At 38.8% G+C, this 24,631-nt stretch overlaps 2 protein-coding genes and 1 pseudogene across 2 annotated transcripts; 2 read left to right on the plus strand and 1 right to left on the minus strand.

Annotated features, from left to right (window-relative positions):
• The first annotated feature begins 7,508 nt into the window (after positions 1 to 7,508).
• Positions 7,509 to 8,708, plus strand: LOC148739272 (uncharacterized; annotated as a pseudogene).
• Positions 8,709 to 14,050: 5,342 nt separating this feature from the next.
• LOC148739273 (uncharacterized) lies at positions 14,051 to 14,644 on the minus strand. Its single transcript, XM_088749451.1, has one exon. The coding sequence runs from the start codon at positions 14,642 to 14,644 to the stop codon at positions 14,051 to 14,053; it is 594 nt and encodes a 197-aa protein (XP_088605577.1).
• Positions 14,645 to 15,933: 1,289 nt separating this feature from the next.
• LOC148739274 (trace amine-associated receptor 4-like) lies at positions 15,934 to 18,238 on the plus strand. The gene has a single exon (XM_088750407.1). The coding sequence runs from the start codon at positions 15,934 to 15,936 to the stop codon at positions 16,957 to 16,959; it is 1,026 nt and encodes a 341-aa protein (XP_088606533.1). The 3' UTR covers positions 16,960 to 18,238.
• The last annotated feature ends 6,393 nt before the right edge of the window (positions 18,239 to 24,631 follow it).

Below are 24,631 nucleotides of genomic sequence, written 5' to 3' on the forward strand. Positions count from 1 at the left end.
CGACTCAGAGAAAACTTACCTATCACCCCAAAATAATGGTATTCGACGACGATCAAAATAAGAATGTGGCTCTAGAATGTAAAGAATTCGTGAGATATCTAGGTATAATAATTGACAATAACCTTTCCTGGAAACTTCATATTGACCACGTAGCTATTAAAATGAGCCGAACTGTAGGACTGATCTGTAATCTATGGAATTTTCTGCCAAGACGTACTCTTCTAACTATTTATCGATCCCTTGTTGCTCCTTATTTAACCTATGGTTTGACGGCCTGGGGTCAACCATATAAATCGTACCTTGAAAAGCTTCTCAAGCTTCAAAAGCGAGCTCTTCGCTTTATCTATTTCTCAGAGCGAAATCAGCATGCAATTTCTTTATTTATCGACACCGGTGTCTTACCGTTAAAATTTTTGTATTATGAGCATTTAGCTAACCTTATGTTTGAAATAAGATACAGTAATGCTCCTGGAAACATTCAAAATCTTTTTCGAGATATCTCTGATATTCATTCTTATAATAATCGATCCTCTGCCTCTAATAACTTTTACGTACAAAGTTCCAGACTCTCAATTCAAGTAAATTTCATTTTCTAAAATCGGAACAAAAACTGATATGGAATGAAATGCCTATATCTTTTAGAAAAATTTCAAAAAACGTCTTCAAGAGGAAAATAAAACAAACACTTTTTGAGATCCTAGCTTTGGAAGATTGTTACATTGATCTTCCAGAAATCGTTCAAAAAGTTAAGTTGAATTTATCTTCCTCTTAATTGATCAGTTGATATGTGTTCAATTATATCGTTTAATGCACCAGTAATCTCCCGTCAAGACTGTTGTCATTTATCATTAGTAATATCATTAGTTTATCAGTAGTCTCTAATCATTGTTGTCAATTCTAGCTTTTTAGTTCTCTTGTTACTTTTAGCTGTATTTAGTTGTATCTATTTCCAGTAAACATGACCCGCCTAGACTAGCTTAGCTACCAGCGGGCATATTACTGTACTTTTATCCCAAAACACAATAAAACGTAATTATGTATGTATGTAAAAAAAAAAAAAATCCACAAGATCCTATTCAAAGAGATGAAATCGAATAGGGCAAGTGTTAAGCGGTCATCACACTGCCTCACAATAAAAAGTAATTCACCCTTAGTTCGTTTTTCTTTTCTGTCGAGGTGCAGTTGAAGCAGGAAATATTATTTTATCATAAAGATAATGATCACTTTCTTAGATCAAAGACAATTTTAAAACACATTTTAAGAGTGCTGGATGCAGAAAACACCTGCACGCGAACTCAGCCCGTATGATAGCTACTTCAGCCTCAAACATAAATTTCGAATGAATGAGTAATGCAGTAAATGGCTTGAACCCGGGGGTAACATGTGAAGGTGTAGTCTAATCGTCCGGGCGAGTAAAGTCCCGAGAAGGACTGTCGTCGGAGGTAGTGACTGATGTTTCGACAGCCTGTGCGAAAGTCATCATCAGAGTCAAGTGAATGATTGTTGTCAGTAGAATGTTCTTATTATTCTTATTATTTATTATTAATCGTATTCCAGTTCGTGTAAAATGGTCGGTTGATATTGCCGTGATGTTATTGGCTGTAAGACTCAAGTGACGTAAGTCGGTGGTGATTGGTCTGTTTCGATCTGTCAGTAAAGTTAGGTCGTTCTTTTTCGGTCGTTTGGGATGTTTATGTCGTGAATGAGTCGTTTTATTGATTCTACGTAACTTTAGGCCACTGCGTAGGGAAAGAAAAAGAACGCAAAACTATAAAAACGTTGCGACTGAACATTCCTCGTAATCTGATTTCATTTCTTTTATTGGAATTACGAGTTCACTGCTGTTGTAAAAAGATATCCTAAACGACTAAATGACTCCTAGGTAGAAATTGAGGTCAGAAATCATCGTGTTTTTTGGCAATACGCTATCATTAACGAATATTGCTTTTAATGCACCTCACTATTCATTATGAAAGCCGATGGTTCTCTTGTCTCAACTAATTAAAAATGAGTTTCCATATCTTTTTGTTCAAACCCTGATTGCAGCCGAGTGGGATCAGTGCTACATATTCTTAGCTCTATCTCCGGCGTTCTAAGTACAGCAGTTCGGTATATTCTATCGATTTGTCCCGTCTTCATGGCTCTTCTCTTCTTAGTGCAACACAAACGTAGCACTTGCTGAAACTCAGGAATTCTCAGTGCATAGACAACTGGATTTAAAAAAGAGTTAGAAAAATTTAAAATTTTCACCGCGAGAAAAACCTTATTCTTTATGACAGTTATAAAGACTAAAACGTTTATGATAAGCAAGGGGAGCCAACTTATTAAAGCGAACATTGATACATAAAAAAGGGTCTTTGCTAAGCGTTTGCCTTGCGAAACCCTGTTTTTCTGTTGTGAAGGAACACTTCCCCGTTGAAAATTTCGCCAGATCGCAATGTTACAGACAAATAAAATGATTGTTAGACACAACACAACGGGGACTCCCATATAATGAGTAGTTTGAAATGCACTAAAAACATATAACAAATTTAGTATTGTAGAAAGCAAGACAGCGAGTGTCCAAAGTATGAAAATGGCGATGCGGTATGTTCTGGTTGACAGTGATCGATGTTTAAATGGCCAATATACGGCGTAAAATCTCTCACAGGATATATAGACCGTAGATAGATATGAGCCGAACGAAAAAATGGTATCGGTAAATCTGAAGACCAGATGAAAGCCATAATTTGCTGTCCAAAGTTGATAGGCTTCTCCAACATAATAAATATAGATGGGTACGGAGCAGCTTCCTAACATCAAATCAGCAAACGCCATGTTCATAACTAAGAAAAACCTTTTCCTGCGAAGTTGTTTGGTAACTACAAAGATGACAAGAGTGAGCAAGTTTCCTACAATAATTAGGACGGACGATAAAATGAAGGCGCTGCACAATGTGATGCCTTCTACCTTGGAAGAAAAACGTTTTGGGAGTTAGGACCCATTTTTCAGGCTTTCGTTCACTGCCGACGGGTCAATCATGATCAGTGTTATCGGGGATGGCCGGAATCAATGCTTCAAAGAAGAAGAGCACAACCTTTGGCAACGACAAGAAATAAAAACAGCTAAAAACCTATTTGCATGTCATGGTAATTTTACTCCAGGTGTTTATATAGTTGAAGTAGACAGTGCATTTTAAATCAATATCATGCGACTTAAGACCCTTCTTGTCACAATAAATGTCCTTTTATTAAAAAACGTGTTAGTTGTTCATTTCCTTTTTCTTTCACGGAAAGTCAAACTTTAAGTGAATGCAAATGTATTTTAGATGTGTGAGCCTGCTTGTTTTTTTCTGCAATGGCGTATGTAAATCTTGTCTTTCTTCCACCAAAAACCAAAAACTGAAGTCAAATGAAACGGTTTTCCTAGCCAGACAAAAGAGGATTTAATGCCACTTTCAATCATCGAATTCCTTCGGTTTCTATCCTAGAGTCTACTATAGAAATATCCAAATCCAAGAGACTTTTAAAGAATAAGCGAAATGTGTATTTATAGAAGATCTCAAAACTTCGCTCAAAGTTTACAAACGAACAAATTGTTTTGGAGAGTTAAAATGAACGAAAGTCAAATTGATTAACGAAATTTTTCATATGCAAATACCTCTCGTTTTAACTTTTTGAGCACTTTTTGTGAAAGATAGTTAAATTAACCTGAATTACAAATAGCTTTTAGGTGGCGCTTCAATCGTCTGAGATAAATTTAGTACAACAAAATCTATTTCGAAATGAATTTTTGCGAAAAAACCAAATTTACTAAAGAGAGAGAAGGAAAATTAATGTAATTGATCGTCAAAGGTCATGACCGGTCTTTGCTTCAAATTGCTGCCCTACCAATAAAACAAAATATATTTATGAAAAATTGCAACAAAGCTAGAGATGTTGTCCATAGAGACTGAAGACAAAAAGGATACCGCCGGATGAGAAAACACTGTCCGCTCTTGGAACCAATCAGTTCCCAAGATTTGTGGAATACCGTTCGCTCACGAACTAAGAAAAAAAAAACTTTAATGCGAGTTAAATTGTTAGCAGGTTACTTGCCCAGCTCAAATTTTCTTCGTAAGTCAACTAGGGAGTTATTATTTCTTGATGAGGGATAATCTTCTTTCGAATGATGAACTGAATGTGTAACAAATGAAGATTCCTAGGCGTTGGAAATTCTATAAGTCCCGGTTTAAAAAAAAAAATCACTTCAGACATATTCCATCTGCTCACAACAACAACTTTTAATATTAGTTCCGGTTCTCCACACGGGGGTGGCGCCTGGCACTTACAAAAAACAAACAAATAAGAAATCGCGTGTCCATCCTTCCTCCTCCCCCGAAGAACGGCTCCGAATCCTCAGCCCTTCTCTCTAGGGCTTGTACTCTGGCTGGCCTGCAACGTTTAACGGGCATAGTCTAGTTATCGGACGTATAAACTTCTGGCCTCTTGTGCTCACTTGGACGACGCGCACCTGTCCATCTTCACCTGGGAACACTTCTTCTACTCGACCCAGATGCCACTGACCGCGTGGAGCATTCTGATCAACAAGAAGTACTACTTCCCCAACCTTTAGGTTTTCTTTGGCCTCTCTCCATCTCTTTCGCGTGTTAAGTATTGGCAGATACTATTCCCTCCAGCGCTTCCAGAACACCCTCACCAGGTTCTGAATCAGTCTCCATTGGTTCCTGGGATTAAACGCGATGTCATCGGCACCTTGAGGTGCTAGTTGTCCTCTTAGCTACGCAACTAAGAAGTGGTTAGGTGTCAACACTGACTCGTCTCGCGGGTCAGCTCCTTCATACGTCAATGGCCTCGAGTTCATCAATGCTTCTCTTTCCTTGATAGTAGTCTGCACCTCGTCATGGGTTGACCCAGCATTTCCAACCATTGCTTTCAAAGTTTTCTTAGCTACTTTAACCAGCGACTTAAACACCCCTCTAAAGTGCGACCCCAGGGGAGGCTTCCAATTCCATTTGATCCCGTCATTGGCAACATTACCCGCGATCTGTTCCTGGTCCATTTGTTGAACAAGCTCTCTGAGCTCTCTCTCTGCTGCTAGAAAGTTTGTCCCATTATCACTTGCAATTTCTTCCGGTCTTCCCCTGGTGGCTACCATTCAGCTGAACGCATTCAGGAACTCTGTGTTGCTCAATGAACATGTCATTTCTAGATGCACCGCTCTGGTTGCTGCGCACGTAAACAGCCACAAATACCTTTAAGCATAACCTCTTCGAGTAATCTTGGTCGTGAAAGGGCCAGCGTAATCAACACAGCACTTTGCGAACGCTCTCATCGTTGTTCCAACTCTCGTCCTTTGAAGCGGTGCCATGATCTACACTGATGTATTGGCTTTACACGCCTTCTCTCATACACCTTACATTCTTTGTCCCAATTCTTCACCTCTTGTCGACCATCTATAACACAGTATCGTTTTCGTACCTGAGCTAGCACTGACGTGGTTGATGCCCGCATGTCGGCAACGGTTATAAACGTCTGCAACAATTAATTGGGTGATGTGGTGTTTCTTTGGCAAGATCATGGGGTGTTCTGCCCCATAAGATAGTTCTGCTCGGTCCAATCGCCCTCCGACTCACAATATACCTAGCTCATCCCCAATAGGGGTAAGAAGTTTCGAATGGCTCTGTCTTCTGACTTCTTTTCTTGCAATCAGGTCTTTTATCTCTCCAGGAAGTCTTTCCTCATGTGCTTGTTTCACCCACACTTTTCCATCTCTGTCTATTTCAATTGGCGTCAATGTAAGTCCGTTCCTGGCTAGAACACCTAAAGGTTTGCCTTGTTTCTTCACTTTGGCCAACAACAAATCAGCAAAACTTGTCACCCATGCTGTGCCTCTTCTAAGTCGGTTCCAACTGGAATACTTTAGTGGATTCATCAATGGCTGTGAAATCTCTATTGCAAAGGTCATCTTCGGTTTAACTATCTCAGCTGGACATTCTTCTGACAGTTTTTCAAACACTGCATTTTCCTTGAGGCCAGACATCTTCGTGCTCACTTAGGAATTTAGGTCCACTAAACCAACGATATTTACTTGTTAACACCTTCGCGTGTTGCCCGCGAGTTGCATCATCCGCATAGTTTAAATCAGTGGGGACATGTCGCCACTGTCTGGGACTAGACTTCTGATGGATCTCTGATATTCGGTTGGCAACAAAAGTCTTATATGTTCTCGACTGACCCTAAATCCAGAGAATGACGTCCTTACTGTCTGTCCTTAGTTTACAGTTCTCAAAAGGTATCTGTAACAGCTTTGACACCTTTCTTGCCAGTCTAAGACCGAACACTGCCGCCATTAGTTCTAGCCTCCCGGTTAGCTCAATTGGTTAGAGCGCTGGACTGTTGTGCGGGAGGTGGAGGTCGATGGTTCGAGCCCCGGCCGGATCAACACTCGAGGTCTTAAAATAACTGAGGAGAATGCGCTATCTTTCTTTAATATCAAGAAATGGATAGACATTCTAGTCTTCTCGGATAAGGACAAATAAACCGTAGGTCTCATTTCCTGCATCTATTAATTAGTTAATTTGGTTAGGCAGGGGACCTTAAAGAACCCACTCAGGAGATTACTGTGATATGGTCTGGCCTGTTTACTGGGAATTTGGGGGGGAGGGGGCATCTTCAAATAAGTTTATTATTATTATTATGTCACCTTCGTAGTTGCAACCTTCGCTTTCGCTGCAATAAATCGCACAGTCACTTCTCCATCTTCATATTTCTGCCGCACATAATTTACAGCTGCATAGGCTAACAACGACGTATCCACCATAGTATGGATAGAGGTGTCCTCAACAATTTTCTAAGCAACACGATTGCACCTTAGAACTTGGACTCCAGAAAGTTCAGCTAACTGACTGAACCATTCTTGACACGTCTACTTTAAGTCACTGGGAAAGTCATCGTCCCAACCTAAACCCAGTAACCACGTCTCTTGCATAGCCATCCTAGCCCTAACTGTGAATGGTGCTAGCATCTGTAATGGGTCAAACAGTATGGCTAGTTTATTTAGAAACCCTCTCATTGGTATAGAAAAGATCCTGAGGGGGGGTCCAGTTTGAAAGTAAACATATCCGTCTCAGCATTCCACTACACTACTATCTCCTTCATGCAAGGTAGTTCAGACTCCTCAATGCTAACATTCGCCACACGATCTTCCACAGGAACATCTCTAAGTACCTCTGGCCTGTTATTACACCAAAGCCGTACTTTAAAGCCTGCCATGCCAAGTAGCTCTCTAAGCTGATCTCGAGCTTCAATCGCTTGATCATCCGTCTCTAATGAGGTCATAATGTCATCCATGTACATCTGTGATAGGATGATGTTACTGCTAGCGGGTAGTTATCTCTATTATCCTCTGCATATATTCACATTGTGGTGGTTACGGACGCAACGAAAGGGAACTACACTTCGCAGTTAATTTTCCTTAGCCGCGACTGTTAGTTACTAATTCCAGACTAAATGACCAATTTATGACGTATGAAGGTAATAAAAGTTATATTAATTCTTTGCAATTGGTTCCAAGTGGCAATTTGTTTTTTGTTAAATACGTCGCATGTAAACTCTATCGATGGTTTGCACTTCCCGCAATGATACTTCAAAGTTAGGGGTGGGTTTAATAAAAAGTACATGAATAATTGTGGTGTTTTTTTATGAACGGACAGTTTCGTGACATGAAGATTACTACGTGGAAAATTATTAGTTCAAAATGTATTGTCTGCCTCAATTGCATGAAAACGTTGAATAAAATTATCATGACTTTTCAGCTGTTGTTACTTCATGTTGTTGCAGAACGGTTGGGTTCCCCTCCTTTAAAACACAGGATATCTCCCGATAAAACCGTTCTTCCTAAATCAGTCGGTCAGTTAAAAGTTTACAACGATTGACAAGTCGGCACTGCACAAAAGCCTGGATAATGCATCTGAATTCGCAAGAAGTCTTCCTTCTAAAGCAGAATGCATCGCATTGTTTAGCGCCTTTATATTATCATGTCTTTATCATTGCAGGAAACTTGCTTATCCTCGTTCTCTTTGCAGTTAGAAAGGCAATCCATAAGAAAGGTTTCTTCTCAGTCATGAATATGGCGTTTACTGATTTGATGCTGGGAGCCTTTGCCTTGCCTTCTTACCTTTTCTTAGTCGGCGGAGAATTCTTTCAGCTTTGGACAGCAAAATATGATCTCCTGACCGTCTTAATATTCTATAGAATTTTAGATAACTCGTTGTGTTCGGCCCGTATCTATCTGCAGTCTTTATATCCTGTGAGAGATTCCATGCCGTATATTGGCCATTTAATCACCAATCATTATCCAACAGAACATGCCGCGTCACTATTTTTAGACTTTGGACACTCGCCGTCTCTCTGTCCACAATACTAACTCTGTTGTCGTTTCTTAGTTCATATGAATCTAGTCTGTATGTTTTTATCCCCGTCTTGTTCAATTTAACAGTCATCATGTGTATCTGCAACATCGGGATCTGGAGGAATCTTCAAATCGAAAGAGCTACCTCACAGCTTCAAAACAGAGTTCTGCGAAGAAAACGCTTAACAAAGACTTCACTTTTTGTATCGCTGCTGGCTATACTATGTTGGCTACCCTTACTTATCATGAACGCTTTAAAAGATCTAACTAAGGTAACAATACCATGGAACGTATATGAGCACGATCCTTCGCAGTAAAGCACTATTTGAGCAATAGTGAAAATCAGACCTGAAAAAAATTTCAGGCCTGTACCCGTACAGGCCTGAAATTTTTTTCAGGTCTGATTTTCACTATTGCTCAAATAGTGCTTTACTGCGAAGGATCGTGCTCATATACGTCTCATAACCGCAGTTCACACATATGTTTCATATGTTTGTTGTTGTTTGAAATACCATGGAAGTTTTATTTCATGGTGAACATTTTAAATTATTCAATCTCTTTTGACAATCCAGCTGTGTATGCATTGAGAATTCCTGAGTTTCAGCAAGCGTTGCGTTCGTGCTGTAGAACAGGATAGCGGCCATACCGACGGAACAAATCGAGAAAAGAACGACAACGTCGGAGATAGAGCTAAGAATCCACGCACGGAATCCCACCCTCCCACAGGAAGAGTTTGAACAAGAACATAACATAACATAACATACATGTTTATTCAAACTCATATATAACTACATAGATTTGAAAAGGAGAGTGAAGAGGTTAAAACCCTCCTAAAAACTACAACAAACAAAAAAAAAGCAGTTTTATAATGAGCTTTAAAAAGTATTTAAGTTTACATTTAAAAAGTTCTAGGCTACCGGCTTCAACAACATTACAGGTAAATTATTCCAATGAATAACTACATTAGATACAATGAAATATATGAAGTTCACATATTTTGAACTGCGGTATTAGATACGTATGATGCACGATCCTCGCCGTAGATAGCGCTATTTAAGCAATAACGAAAATCAGACCTGAAAAAAATCAGGCCTGTACGAGTTTATTACGAATCAACTTAACGGCCTGCTCCCAGTTGGCTTGTTAGCTGAATTGGTAGAGCGCTGCACTAGTATCGCAGAGGTCACTGGTTCGAGTCCCGTATAGGCCTGATTTTTTTCAGGTCTGATTTTCGCTATTGCTTAAATAGCGCTATTCACTGCGAGGATCGTGCATCATACGTATCTAATACCGCAGTTCAAAAATATATGAACTTCATATATTTCATTGTATCTGATTTATCCCTTTAACGGGTTTATTACGAATCAACTTAAAGGCCTGCTCCCAGTTGGCTTGTTAGCTCAATTGGTAGAGCGCTGCACTAGTATTGCAGAGGTCAGTGGTTCGAGTCCCGTACAGGCTGGATGATCAGTTCTTAATACAGCCCACAATGTAAAGTACTGGGTTACCAGTAATTGTGTTAGGTATTAAGTTTATTTTTTAAAGTTTATTTATTTCTTTATTTATTTATTTATTTAATAAGTGTAATTTAGGCAGGGTGACCACTCAGCTCATTACAACATCAGCAACAACATATCTATTTAAGGAAACTTAAAATGCTTTGCTTACTACAACGAGAACAAGAGAAAGAGAATTCCCCGTAATTATCCGGCGGAAGATAGAAGACAATTTGCACAATGCGACGCCTTCTGGCACTGAAGAAAAAATTCTAAACGATTCGGACTCATTTATCTACGTGCGTCATTGTATGATCATTGTAAAATGCATTTTTGAATATATCACCAATTCAGACTTCTTCGACATCATGTCTGTTTATCAAAAATTCCGGGAAACATTCGGGTTAATGTAATTTTTTGTTAACAGAACCAGACCCACAAAGTTGTTACGTCCTCTGTAGGAGTATCCAGGGCATTTCGCGTCAGAACAAAGTTCTCTAGATTCTATGTTTTGGTCTGAAGTTTAAGCGTTTCTTGACCATGAATAATCTCAGTTTCACGGACACTGGAGCATGGATTGTGTTCATACGCAGTAAAATTCTAAATGGTAACAAATAGGACTAGCAATAACTCATCATTTCAAAATTAGTTTTAATTCCCTGTCAAGGTTGCTTGGTTAACGTTTCCTCGACCGGATGAACAACTCTTACGAGATTTCCTGTCGCCTGCACGTTGCCTGCTCGGTCTCCGCTTTGATTAACCTATCAAACCATGCTCTCATTATTGATTTCTTTTTTCCAAATGCTGGGGCATTTCAAATCTCTCTATACCAAAATTTTTCTGATTCAGTTTAAGGACATTAACCAAAACAAAAACAAAAATTTCAAGATTGTTGAAGGAAAATACCTTTAGAAATAGCTCGTTATCTAGAACTGCAATACGTGCAGCACATTATCTGTGGAAGGATCAAAACCATGACTTTTATGCGAGCGTTCTGTCACACTCTGTACTCTATACCAAGCTACTTAAAAAGTGCGATAGCTTTTTTCGATACTATATGCGAAAGGTTTTATTACAAAGTATGACAGGTTAGTGTTATGAAATAGGTTGTTGTTCATCGTGGCGGTAGGCGGTCCTTGACGCACCAATCACAACGGACCACCATGATATATAATGCTGCACCGCAATCAGTCGACCCCATCGCCTGAAGAAGACTCGCAGTAAGCAGTCGAAACGTTGCGTTTTACATCCAGTAACCTTGTCGTGAGACAACAAACAAATTTATATTATCAAGGTATGACAGGTTTACAAATTACAACACGTGTTATTACAAAGTGCGACAAGTGTTATTACAAAGTGTTACAAGTGTTATTACTAAGTGTGACAGGAATTGCAAAGAGATTTTGTTTTGTCCATGTCTAAATTGAAGTAGCTTTCATACGGGCTGAATTTACCAGCAGGTGTTTATTGCATTCTGTGCTCTTTGAATGTGTTTTAAAATTGTCTTTGATATAAATACGTGCTCGTTATCATTATGATAAAAAGGAAATTATATGTTTCAACTGTATTTCAAACGAAAAACACAGTCTAAGAGGAAACTGTTTTGGTTCCGAGGCAGCTTATTCATAATGTCTTTAGCAGATAGTGTGTCCTTAAGGAGGCGACGGGGAAGGTGTGACAACCACAAAGGTGTAAAGGTGTGGGAATTAGAGCAATAGCTTTAGGGATACAATTATCATAATGATGAAGATTTTAATTCGTTTTTGTCATGTCAAGATATGATACAGTGTAGGATAAATAAATAGCATATTTTCATCCTTGCATGACATTCAGATATAATTTTTGTGTACAACTATTAAGGGAAGTATCTCCAAACAAAAATGTTTTACTGCAACAAAATCTTAACGAACGGGTAGAAAATTATTCATTTTCTAACAATATTCCATATTCGTGGCTCTTCTAATGAATCTAATTACTCAGTATCAACGCCGGTGGTCCTCTTGTCTCAGTACATACCCGACTGAATTGACAAAAGAGTTTGAATAATTTAAGGTATTCCCCATGAAATAAAACTTCTATGGTATTGTTGAAAAATTATAAATTGAATATGGCATCAAGTGTCATGTGTCCAGGATAAGTTATCCTGAGGAGTTATTACACTTCTCATTCAAACTAAGATTATTCCTTATTGTGAAATGATAACCTCTTAGTCGGCTTGTGAAGAAGTTTTGAGGCAGGCAAGAAATTTGTTTACCAAGTTGCAGATAAATGAATAAGCAGCTGTTACCGTTTCTTTTAATCAACGGACATTTATTGCGATGTTTACTAACTCAATATGAAGTAACTGTGGTTGCTGTGGTCTCCCAAGATCGTTTGTGGTCCGAGAAAAGGATGTCAAATGGATTCGCCATCACTGTATTTTGGAAATCTAGCGAACGCTGTCTACCTTCCCAACAATGGATACAATTACCGCTATTGTTATCCGGACGGCTATGTGTTAACTACCATGCGATAGATTTGCTATCTGTTTGATTTCCTGACAACGGATGCAATTATCTATCGTTATCAGGAATACGATACGTTAACTACAGTACCACAGATTTGCCCGATGTTTGTTTGTCTCAGGTGCGACAGTAGGTCGACAAGCGCAGACCGAGGATTAGAAGACACAGGCGGCCATGTGCCTATTACGCAAATTCGTGCGCGGCATTCCATTTCACGTTAAGCAGTGAACTAATTTTCAAGTTAAATCCCGGTCCGGTGGAACGCAGCCAAATACCAGCAATATTGACGATGCGTGCTGACACGAGGCTAGAAAAGAGATCGACACGTAACTCCCTGAACTTTAAGTTCGTAAATGTCCTGGACGCCCTTTGTATTTAAGACCTCGCGGGCTGGGTCCACTTTCCCTGTGTTTTATAAAGCCAGGTCAGTGAGGACTAAGTCAGCGGTGCTTATGGACTACCTATGCGATTTCTAAATGAACAATATAAAGACTTATTCTCCTTTTTCACATTACCCAAAATACCTTGCGCTTTGGGGGGTAACTTTGGAGCCCTAGTTACAAGCAAAATGGCGGCTCCAACCAAACAAACGGATTTAAAGCTACCAAATTGTTATAAAGATGCTTCTACATTCACGAAACCAAAGCTTAAGGAGGTTTGTAGAGCTCTCTCTGTAGATTTTGAGAAAAATATCGGGAAGAAAGCGCTCGTAAACATTGTTTGCAACGCTTTAAATCTGTCAACATCATCCACGACCGCTACAAAGACCGAGAATCAGTCAGCTTGCTGGACTTTACCAACCATAGCTTATCTACAGAAGCAAAAAGAATGGAAGAAAGACTTAACAGGCATACCAATGCTCATGGATGAGTCAATGGTCAAGTCATATTTAATTGGAGTTGGTTATGAAGAGCAAACTGTGCGAAAGTATAAGACACTTCGTGCATGGGAGCACAAGCAAGATGTACATTCTGTCAAGTAAGTCTGTGTTTTATGTTTGATTATAAAACATTGCAACTACACTTCAAGTAAGACATAATAGCATGTCTGAGAAAATAAACCCGTCTTCAAAGTTAAATTTCAACATTTTAGATAAATTGAAACTTTGTCTTTATTCTGTCTCATTATAGTTTTGACCTATCCTTTACTGTTTTGTGCTTTAGAGTTCATTTACTTCCCGATTTCCCAAGTCTTTGGGCTCTTAGAGGAATCTGCAACCCGTCATTCTCAACTGATCAGGAGGAAAGCAAAGTGATGTACATTGTACTGGAAACCCAATCAAGCAAACCAGTGTTTTGCCAATGCACATGCACAATTGGGTAAGCTGGCTGTATTTATTTAAAAAAATGTCAAATGAAATTGATTACTTAAATGTAGCATTTGTTTTCTAGGTTGAGAGGGGACTGTAGCCATGTGGGAGCTATTCTCTTTACCCTGTGTGATGTAGTAGCTGAGGGAAAACAGCATCTTCCACCTAACCCCACCTGTACTGATCTGCCTTGTTCATGGTCAGATCGTAAAGATATCCTGAAAATTAGCTTTATAATATTGTGGATTATTATTCTATTATATGTCGGGATTTATTTTCTATTTTTCAAATACATTTCTCTTTTGCCCATTTTACAGGTGCCAAAGTTGAACCTGTCATTGTAGAGGATATTAACTTTTATAAGGCCAAAGTAGGTAAAGAACCACCCACACTCCTTTTTCTTCCATTGCTTCATTGATATCAAATCCTCTGTCAGCCATTAATTCATTCCCTGCCTTTAGGGTAGCAATAAATTCTACACTGCTTGCTGTGACGTATTTGTCTGATGTCCTGCCTCCCCATGCTCGAGACACATAAACAATTGCTCCATGTGCATTTATTGCCACTAGAAACTTAAAGGTTGTATGACTCTTGTAATTTGAGTATACTTCTTTGCAGGCCTTTAATGAGGAGGGTTTCTGGGTAAAGATTTCAGTACAATCCACAATAACTTTGAGGTCAGGGAATGATGAGAACTGAATTGCCTTTCCACATTCCTCATAGTCAGGCATTTGGCAGAGATCTTCTAAGTGGAAATACAGCAGATTAATCCATGCAGAAAAATTTTCGCTGACACTTGCTTCACTGATTCCAAATCTCAATGCCAGATCTGGCAGTGTAAGTCCTACTCTTAATCTAACAGCGACCATGAACAACTCCTCCTCCAATGGCAGCTTGGATGATGGCCCTGGTTTGTTTCCTAACTGACAGTCACATAAAGCCATTTCAGATCCTCTCCAACATTTTTTTTTTGTCTACACCAACAGCATTTAAATAGTTAAATAATGCTTTGAAGGTGTCATAGTTAGGGAGACTAGTCCAAAAATGAGATTTGTCATTGTCTAGCTTAATTTGATCCAATAAAAGACATTTTTCACGTAGCTTTTGATTTTCGTGCTCAAGTTCGCTCACTTTGCTCTGCAAAGAAGTGAGCTCTTGCAAAATGTCATCGCTTAATTCTCTTGACTTGGGATCCACCTGCGACTTGCAGTAGTCATGCTCTTTCAATGGGTGTTCTATTGGTAAACAAGCTCCCCATATTTCATGATCATCAACAGATTTGAATGATTTTCTTGGGCGACCCCTACTTTCCCCCGATACCTGAGAAAATAATAAAAAGATATATTGGAAATAGTGTTTCAAGTATAAAAGCTCAAACAAAAACACTTATCAAAGTGATCGTGAAGTACTTACACAGACTCGTTTGCGCTTTAGTTTTAGAGTCTCAATTGCAAAGAAGTCATCTTTGTTTGTTTTTTGACTTGTTCTGGTCTTTCGACTTTCAATTCCCTCTTGAACTCAAATATGGATGGATTGTAAGCCGAATGTGCTGGATCATCGGACTTTTCTCCTCCGACGAAGTAAGCTGAGCACAATCGAGTGTTGTCTGTTGGTGAAAAATCTTGTCGGCGAATTCTATTTAACCAAGCATTTCTTCGCTTAGATTCTTTCGGAATTCTGTAAAACTTGAGATTTGGGTTTCTTTTCCGATTATTTGAGCAGCTTGGAGCACAGCAAAAGTCGTTTTTTCCCATGTAAATTACGATGATATATAAGAGTTTTGTGAACAGATATGGCGTCCTTAGCTTTGTTGTCAGACTGGTTACCCCCCAAGGCGCAAGGGATTATGGGGATGTGAAAGAAGAGAATTTATTCAGGAAGGCTTTTGCCTGTTATAGTTAGCTTGATAAATTATAGATTATAAATTTTAGGTATTCTTAAGTATAGTTTATTGTAATTATTACATGTAGTTATAGTTGTAAGGCGCATTCGATCATATTCAGAGGTTAATTTGCGCCTAATAAGAAATGGATGATTATTGTTATTATTATTATTATTATTATTATGATATCGTTTACCTCGACCTCAGGAACTACTTGAATAAAATGATCAAATAACTTTTCAACTGCTGTTGATTCGTGTTGTTGCAGAGGCCTGAGCTCTTCTCCTCTGAAAAATTTCGTCTTTCTCCGATAAAACTGTTTACCTCAAATTATTCAGTTACAAGTTTACAATGATTGACACGTCAGGAGTGAACGAAAGCCTGAAAAATACGTCCGAATACGCAAAATATTTTCCTTCCAAGGCTGAAGGCATTGCATTCTGCGGCGCCTTCATGTTATCGTCTGTCCTGATCATTGCAGGAAACTTGCTCACTCTTGTTATCTTTGCAGTTACAAAACCACTTCGCAGGAAAAGTTTATTTCTAGTTATGAACATGGCGTTCGCTGATCTGATGTTAGGAGCATACTCCATACCCTTTTACATTTATTTTGTTGGAGGAGACTATCAGCTTTGGACAGCAAGATACGGCTACAATCTAGTCTTTAAATGCATCGATTCCATTCTTGCGTTCGGCTCGTATCTATCTGTAGCCTTCATATCCTGTGAGAGGTTTTACGCCGTATACTGGCCGTTTAACCACCGATCACTGTCCGCCAGAAAATACCACATCGCTATTTTCATACTTTGGACACTCGCTGTATTGCTGTCTTCAATGCTTACTCTGTCACCCGGTTTTAATTTATTGGAACCTGTTTTGTATATCTATGTCCTTCTCATGTTGGGTCTAGCAACCATCATATGTGTCTGCAACATCGGGATCTGGGGAAAGTTTCAACACGAAAGTGTTACCTCACAGCATCAAAACAGAGCTCTGCGAAGGAAACGCTTAACAAAGACTTTACTTTTTGTATCCATGCTAGCTTTATTATGTTGGCTTCCCTTAGTTATCATGAACATTTTAATCTATCTAACAGAGACAACAATACCATCGAAGTTTTATTTCGTGGTGAACATTTTAAATTATTCAAACTCTTTTGTCAATCCAGTTGTGTATGCACTAAGAATTCCTGAGTTTCAACAAGCGTTGCGTTCGTGCTGTAGGAAGAGGATAGCAAACATACAGACAGAACAAATCGAGAAAACAAACCGAACAGCTGTACCTGCAACGCCTGAGATAGAGCTAAGAATCGTTCCACTAAATCCCGCACACCTGCAAGAAGAGTTTAAACAAGAAGATATGGAAACTTGTTTTTGATTAGACAATTTGGTTTTATGAACTGAGTTGATAATGTAAATTGTGCACCGTAAGGAGTTAAGTTTGGATTTCATCCAGAGATTCAAACATGTAGTTTCGTTTATCCTATGTAAGTGTAGTATCTAACAGTCTTACACAAGAATAATACTCCTTGTAGCCTATTCAGAAGTACTGAGTCTCGGTATGCGCTACGTTTGTGTTATAGTAGTGAAGTACAAATTTTCAAAATTGAAAACTTTAGAAATAGAGGCTTATTGATGGCTGCAAAGCCGTCACTGTTAAATTTAGCGGAATAAATCGTGTTTATAGGCAATAAAATATTCCAACCGAAGTGGAGAATAGCAAAATAGTTTCTCTTTATCAAAACTCTGACTTTCATTCAAGCCCATGTCAATTATTTTTTTCTCGACTGGATGGAGAAGTGTTATGAACTTCCTACCACCTGCATGCTTTTTCGTAAGACACGCTAAGTCTATCAACAGCAGCAATATGCTAATTAGTGTAAATTCTCACTAAAATATTCAGATCTTGATGGCTTTTTATAAAGCGCTCGCGAAAAAACCCAAACATGTAGTTTCATTTATCCTATGTAAGTGTAGTATCCTACAGTCTTACACAAGAATAAAACTCCTTGTAGCCTATTCAGAAGTACTTAGTTTAGGTATGCGCTACGTTTGTGTTAACGTAGTAAAGTACAAATTTTCAAAATTAAAAACTTTAAAAATAGAGGCTTATTGATGGCTGCAAAGCTCTTCTTTCATTCAATTACTTTGTTTTAATTCAAAGAAGAGCCATAAATATGGAGTATTGTTAGAAAATAGGACAATTTTCTATCTGTCTGTTGTGGTTTTGTTGAAGTAGAAACATTTCTGTTCAGAGATACTTTCCCCAAGCGGTACACATAAATTAGGTCGGAATTTTATGCAAGGATGAAAATATGCTATTTTATCTATCCAACACTGTATAATATCTTGTCATTTCACAAACGATTTAAACTCTTCATCATTAGGATAATTGTAGCCTTAAAGGTATTGGTCAGACCTTCTAAATCGCCTTCTTAAGGAGACTATGCTTTGTCCGCTTAGGACATTCTTTAAAAATGCGAAACGGAATAAAGAAGACTATTCAGCTATCGCTACCTCGGAACCAAAATTAGTTTCCCGTTTCTTTGGGTTTTTCTTTTGAATATAGTTTACATGCAGTTTCCTCTTTATCATAATGATACCGATCACGTTTATATATCAAGGAAAATTTTAAAATAAAACAAATTCTCATCACGGATTTTTTTCTTCTGAAGTAAAAGTTAAATTCAGCTCTAAAAATGTTACTAAAAAAAATAACCCTTCGTTTAAAGTGAAAACGACGCTTTGATAAATCCGGTGTCCATGTTGACATCTGTTCTCTGCACATGCAGTGAGGTAGATGTCAGGTCTATGGACGTCACTGTTAAATTTAGCGGAATAAATCGTGTTTATAGGCAATAAAATATTCCAACCGAAGTGGAGAATAGCAAAATAGTTTCTCTTTATCAAAACTCTGACTTTCATTCAAGCCCATGTCAATTATTTTTTTCTCGACTGGATGGAGAAGTGTTATGAACTTCCTACCACCTGCATGCTTTTTCGTAAGACACGCTAAGTCTATCAACAGCAGCAATATGCTAATTAGTGTAAATTCTCACTAAAATATTCAGATCTTGATGGCTTTTTATAAAGCGCTCGCGAAAAAACCCAAACCAGTCATTATATTTCTTGGAAGAAGAGCACTTAGGCACTTAATAGCCACAAGGTGAACCCGATTGGGGAATAGCCACATATCGAAATTTCAGTTTGTAATTAAACGGTAAAACTATGTTTACTCAGGCTATTGTCAAATCGCCACTAAAGTGCTTATGACGCGATATATTTTTATCTTGTTTCTTGTAGTTGAATATCTATAGAAAACGTTTCGAAGCCTTAAAAGTGCTAGAAAAATCTAAAAGCATTTTTTTTTGCTTTCAAAATACGCGCAATTTGCCTTCAAATTTGTCACGGTTATCGCGCGACCAAAATCGCACGTGATATCGTAACGCGACGTCGCATTGTGTACCTTAATGCAACATCAAATATGGCGTAATAGGGAAAGAAACCGATAGGAGGAAAACGCTGCGTCGCATAGAATCACTGGACATCTTTGCCTTTGAATGCACTATCTACTACGAAATACTACAGAATCATCTTAGTGGCAACAGACCTTCGCGGCAAAGGTACACAATGTGACGTCACGAATAACTTAGACGGCGATAAACTAGGTCCTAGTCTCCGGGACAAATTTGAAGGGAAATTGCGCTTATTTTGAAAGCAAGAAAAACTGCCTTTTACATTTTTCCAGCACTTTTAAAGCTTCGAAATGTTTTCTATAGATATCCAACGAGAAGAAACAAGAGAAAAAATTTCGTGTCATATACACTTTAAAGATTGTGCTTTTCGTTGGGAGAAGTATACCAAACAACCAAAAAACAGGCATCAATAAATAATAATGATAATAATAATAATAATAATAATTTAATATTTATATTGCGCAAATTAACATGTGGATATGATCAAATGGGCATCACAACACTTTTCGGGGGACTTTGGCCGGACTGCATCAGCAGTTTACAAACAATCGAAGGAAACTTATTTGAAGATGCCCCCTTCCCCCAACTCCCAGTAAACAGGCCAGACCACATCACAGTAATCTCGTGAGTGGGTTCTTTAACGTCCCCTGCCTAACGAAATTAACTAATTACTAGATCCAGGAGACGGGACCTACGGTTTATTCGTCCTTATCCGAGAAGACTAGAATGTTTATCCATTTCTTGATATTATAGAAAGGTAGCGCATTCTCCTCAGTTATTTTAAGACCTTGAGTGTTGGTCCGGCCGGGGCTCGAACCATCGACCACGACCTCCCGCACAACAGTCCAGCGCTCTAACCAATTGAGCTAACCGGGAGGTTAGTACTTAATACTTCTACTTTTGACATGGATTATTAATTTTCGATGTTATTTCTTCCACCAAAGACGCGAGGGCGTTCTTGCGAATGCTCATTTTGCTAATAATACAGCTATTTTTGGCCATGGAGAGCACGAAATCGATTTTCTCAAATATTTCCGTAATTCCGTGGTACTTTGAAAAATAAGACCTGAAACCTTTGAAAACTCGTTAATAGCTACCTAAAAATTGAAAATTAAGGTAGTTTTCATTTTTGGCCGTGGCCGCGATTTCACCGTATCCGGCATGGAGCCCAGTAAAGTATCATTATCAACAAAAACGTACCGCATCACCATTTCATACTTTGGAACTCCGTCGTCTTTCTGTGCACAATGTCAACTTGTCGTTTTTCAGTCGACCTTTGCAAGTGCCCTTCGGGAAAAAATTCGTACTTGCGCTGGTTTCATGAAAACCATAACAAACTAGACATCAAAGGAAAGCTTAATAAATGCATAAAAATATAATTTAGGCGATTTTTTCATTTAGGGAGCATCAGGAGTCGATAAGTCGTGAAACGATAGAGAGTCCATCTGTTGCATTTATCGGGTATCGAATCCCGCAGCACGGGCAAACCGGCTGCACAGTCTTGTTCGCAAGGCATCAATCAACAAAAGTGTGTCAGGCTTTTCCGATATTCTGATTGGTTGTCTAGGTATCCGCATCTAAAGTTTGAGGGCGTAAAATACGCCAAATGTGTTGTGTAAATGGACACAATGTGAAAAATATCTTAAATATCATAATTTCCTGACATTTTATCGTTCGTCATTATACCTGGAATGTTTTGGCGAAATTTTACGAAAATCGGTCAAATCTACATACCCTATAAATTCTCCCAAAGCGGATGTATTCCTGTCAAAATAAAATGCGAGATTTAGCTCCTAATGGTTTGTAGACAACCAGCGCCACGCCAATCGATTATCTCGCCTCCTGAAACCGCGAACCAATGGGAAGACGGGACCTCCTGGCGTCAATGACGAAGCATTAAAATTTTCCTGGGAAAACACCCGATTCGCCTTTAATCTACCGCTTATAAGCGAATCTAATTATACCAAATTACCGCATACATGCAGATAAAGTAGGACCTATTTACCTACCGAGAACAAAACAAAGGCCAAAACAAAACAAAACAAAGGAAAACAAAACAAAGGAAATGATTTCAGAATGTCTTCGGTATCGCAGTCGCACTTGATATGTGGCAAGGTTCAAGCGAAAGAGGAAAATTCATCGCTTTTACATCTGGTAAAAAGAGATCATGGATAAAATTCCACGCGTGAAGATTACTGAAGAAGAGGAAAACATTCTGAAATCATTTCCTTTGTTTTGTTTTCCTTTGTTTTCTTTTGTTTTGGCCTTTGTTTTGTTCTCGGTAATCTAATCTCGGTAGGTAAATAGGTCCTACTTTATCAGCATGTATGCGGTAATTTGGTATAATTAGATTCGCTTATAAGCGGTAGATTAAAGGCGAATCGGGTGGGGAAAAGTATCGCATAGCCGTCACGTTTTTTTATCTCGCTCTGTTGAACGTTGTGTAATGGCCAAAATTGGCCAAGAAAAAGCCCGCGGCAAAAAAGGTAAAGCTGGAGAAACTGCTGAAAAGCAAAACAGCGAAACGTCAGTCAGGTTAAGTAATACCCTTATTGCTGGGATGAGTTCCCTCGGATAAGTTTATTCATAATTTCATACCATTCGAGGCGATTACCTATGTTTTGTATCAAGGCCGGTACTTGCTTATCGAAAGGAAACTTCGTTTTTAACCTTCTTTGTTCGTAATTTGGATGCCAGTATGAAGAGAAGTCCCGGGACTGGTTTTTTTCCCTGATAAAATGGTGCCCAGTTTCTCTCTTCTTTGGGCCTGTTTTTTCTTTTTTCTTTGCTCATGCTTGGACTCCTCTTTAATTTTGATTTCTGTTTTGTATCCATGAGAACAGATTACTGCTAGCAAAGAACTTTCGGGTGTGAATTTTGTCAAGTGCGCGATGTAAGCAAAATATGCAAATAACATGAAATTGCCACGAAGCAGACGTTTAACAAAGAGCCTACTCTTTGTATCCATACTGGCTTTACTATGTTGGCTTCCCTTGATCATCATAAGCCTTTTAATTTATATAGTTGAGAGACAAATACCACGGAGGTTTTATTTCATGGTAAACATTTTAAATTATTCTAATTCTTTTGTTAATCCAGTTGTGTATGCAAATAAAGCTTCTGAGTTTCAGCAAGCGCTGCGTTCTTGTTGCACGAAGAGGAGAGGAGCCATCGAGGTGAAACGAATCGAAAAAAAAAAAAAAACCGAACGGCTGTACATAGAACGCCGGGGATAGAGCTAAGAATACTACGTACCAGTGCCACTCGCCTGGAAATAGAGTTTGAAGAGGAATGTTTTATACAGCTAATACAAGAGAATCACAGGTGTTGATACGTAGGAACTCTAATTGCATGCACATCTGGTTTGAAAAAGAGCTAGAATGACATAGAATGTTCACCAGGATATGCTGCTCGAAGCTTTTTTTCTGTTTTAAATTTTTCGTAAGAGACTATTAAACAGCCATCCTACAGCGTTGAATTAAGCTATGAGGAGCGGAGAGATCTCTGGCGCCTAAGAATCTAGAAATGAGAAATAAACAGTTGTTTTTCTTTAACTAAAATAGAGGCGTATTTCCATCTTTCAGTCTAACTATGTCGGTAGTTACCCATCAAGCTTAAAGAACTTGGTTTATCACATTACCATACGACCGACCGTTCGTACTAGGTGCTACTTTGAACAAGCGCAAGTAAATTTACTGCGGGCACAAATCTTGGCATTACATATGTGTCAGCTCCGAAACTACTAGTCACATTTACAATTTAAATTTGAAATATGCGATGCTATATTAGTGTGCTCGAATACGCAAAATCGCCACTCCTTGAGCATGACTCGTGGTTGTTAATCAACATTAGTGAGCAGCTCTCAACTATGAGGTAATTAATCGCTATCCAAGCGCATACTAATCACGTTCTATTCGCCTATAAATGTAGCTACTATAGAAGGCATTTCAGTTAGATGGAGTTGTTGTCAGTGTGGACGCTATCCTACGAGGTTTAACCTATCCCTGCCGACGATTGAATCAGCGTTACTATCCACACTGCTAAATTGTGTTCAGTGCCTTCAATCTTTAACTTGGAGCAAGCGTAAACCAAAGTGCCCGATCTTTCCTAGCTAGCTACTTACGTCATGAGAGAACTCCAGCACGATTCATTTGAGATGAATGTTGTGATTGTTGCATTGCTTAAAGTTAGAACAATGATACATCTGATTGTCCAAAAAATGAGGTAAAGGAAAGAACAAGGCATTAAAATTTTAACCTCAAATGATAAAAAAGTTCTACCCTATTTCCCAGCCCCCCCTTCAATTAAGAGAGAAAAGTAGGCAGGAAAGTGTGTGCCACGCTGCGCCCTCATCGTTGAATTGGTTTCCATCGATACATATTTTGGTAAAAAAAAAAAAAAAATTCTACTGTCATATGATATTGTGGTCTGATGGTCCGTTTGAGTGTGGTCCCGAGAAAGACTGCTGTCGGCAGTGGTGACTGAAGTTTCGACAATCTGAGCGGAACTCATCATCATAGTCAAGTGAATAGTTATTGTCTGTCAATGTTCTAATTCCAGTTCGTATAAAATGAATGGTCAGTTTTGCCGTGATGTTATTGCCCGTAGGACTCAACTGGCGTTAGTCGGTCGTCAATGATTTGATTGTTTCGATCCGTTTGTAAAGTTAGGTCATTCTGTTCGGTTCGTTGGTAGTGTTAACAAGTCGTTTGTATGGCACTGGTAGTAGTTGACTCACCTGTTGAGGGTAGTCTGTTCTACTTTAGTAAATCAGCTTTCCACAGTCATTCGTTAAAAGTAGTTAGTGCTGTAGATCGGGCACTGCGCAGAGTCCCAGTCAATGGTGGAGCACGCAGGTCTCTGATGTTAAGCAATATGATTAATGACATCACCTTTCCTCGTGGCTCGCTTGTATTCAGTCAGTGTTGTTGTGAGATTTCTTTCAGTCTCTCCAATGTAGGAGGCGTGGCAGTCGGAGTGACTGATGTTATTGGCCGCTCCCTGTCTGTTCCTCGGTTGGTCCTCGTCTTTGACGTTTGTTAGCGGCTGACTTAGTGTAGTCATGGGTTTGTGGGCGACACGGATATCGAAGGGTTGTGGGATGGGCGAGATGTTCTCAGACATGTCCTTTACGTACGGTATATTCGCTGTATTCGTACAACATTTCAAGCCCCGACGGAAAAATTGATCGTATCAAAAGTTATTACAACCTTAACTTGTAACTGCAAAGAGAACAAATGTGAATAAGTTTCTTGAAATGATAAGGACGGAAGATAACATGAAGGTGCTGCACGTTTTGGGAATTCGGACGTATTTTTCAGGGTTTCATTCACTGTCGACGTGTCAATGATGATCAGTGTTATTGAAAAAGACTGGGATCACAATTTCAAAGTAGAAGAGCACAACCTTTGGAAATGAAAGGAAATAACAACAGCTGAAAAGCTATTTGTAGGTCATGATAATTTTACTCAAGGTGCTCATGTAGTTCGATTAGACAATGCATTTTAAATTAATACTGCGCTACTTAAACCCTTCTCGTCACAATAATTTTACTTTTATCAAAAAACGTCAGTT

Source organism: Stylophora pistillata, chromosome 2, assembly GCF_964205215.1.
Source record: "Stylophora pistillata chromosome 2, jaStyPist1.2, whole genome shotgun sequence".
Lineage (NCBI taxonomy): Eukaryota > Metazoa > Cnidaria > Anthozoa > Scleractinia > Pocilloporidae > Stylophora > Stylophora pistillata.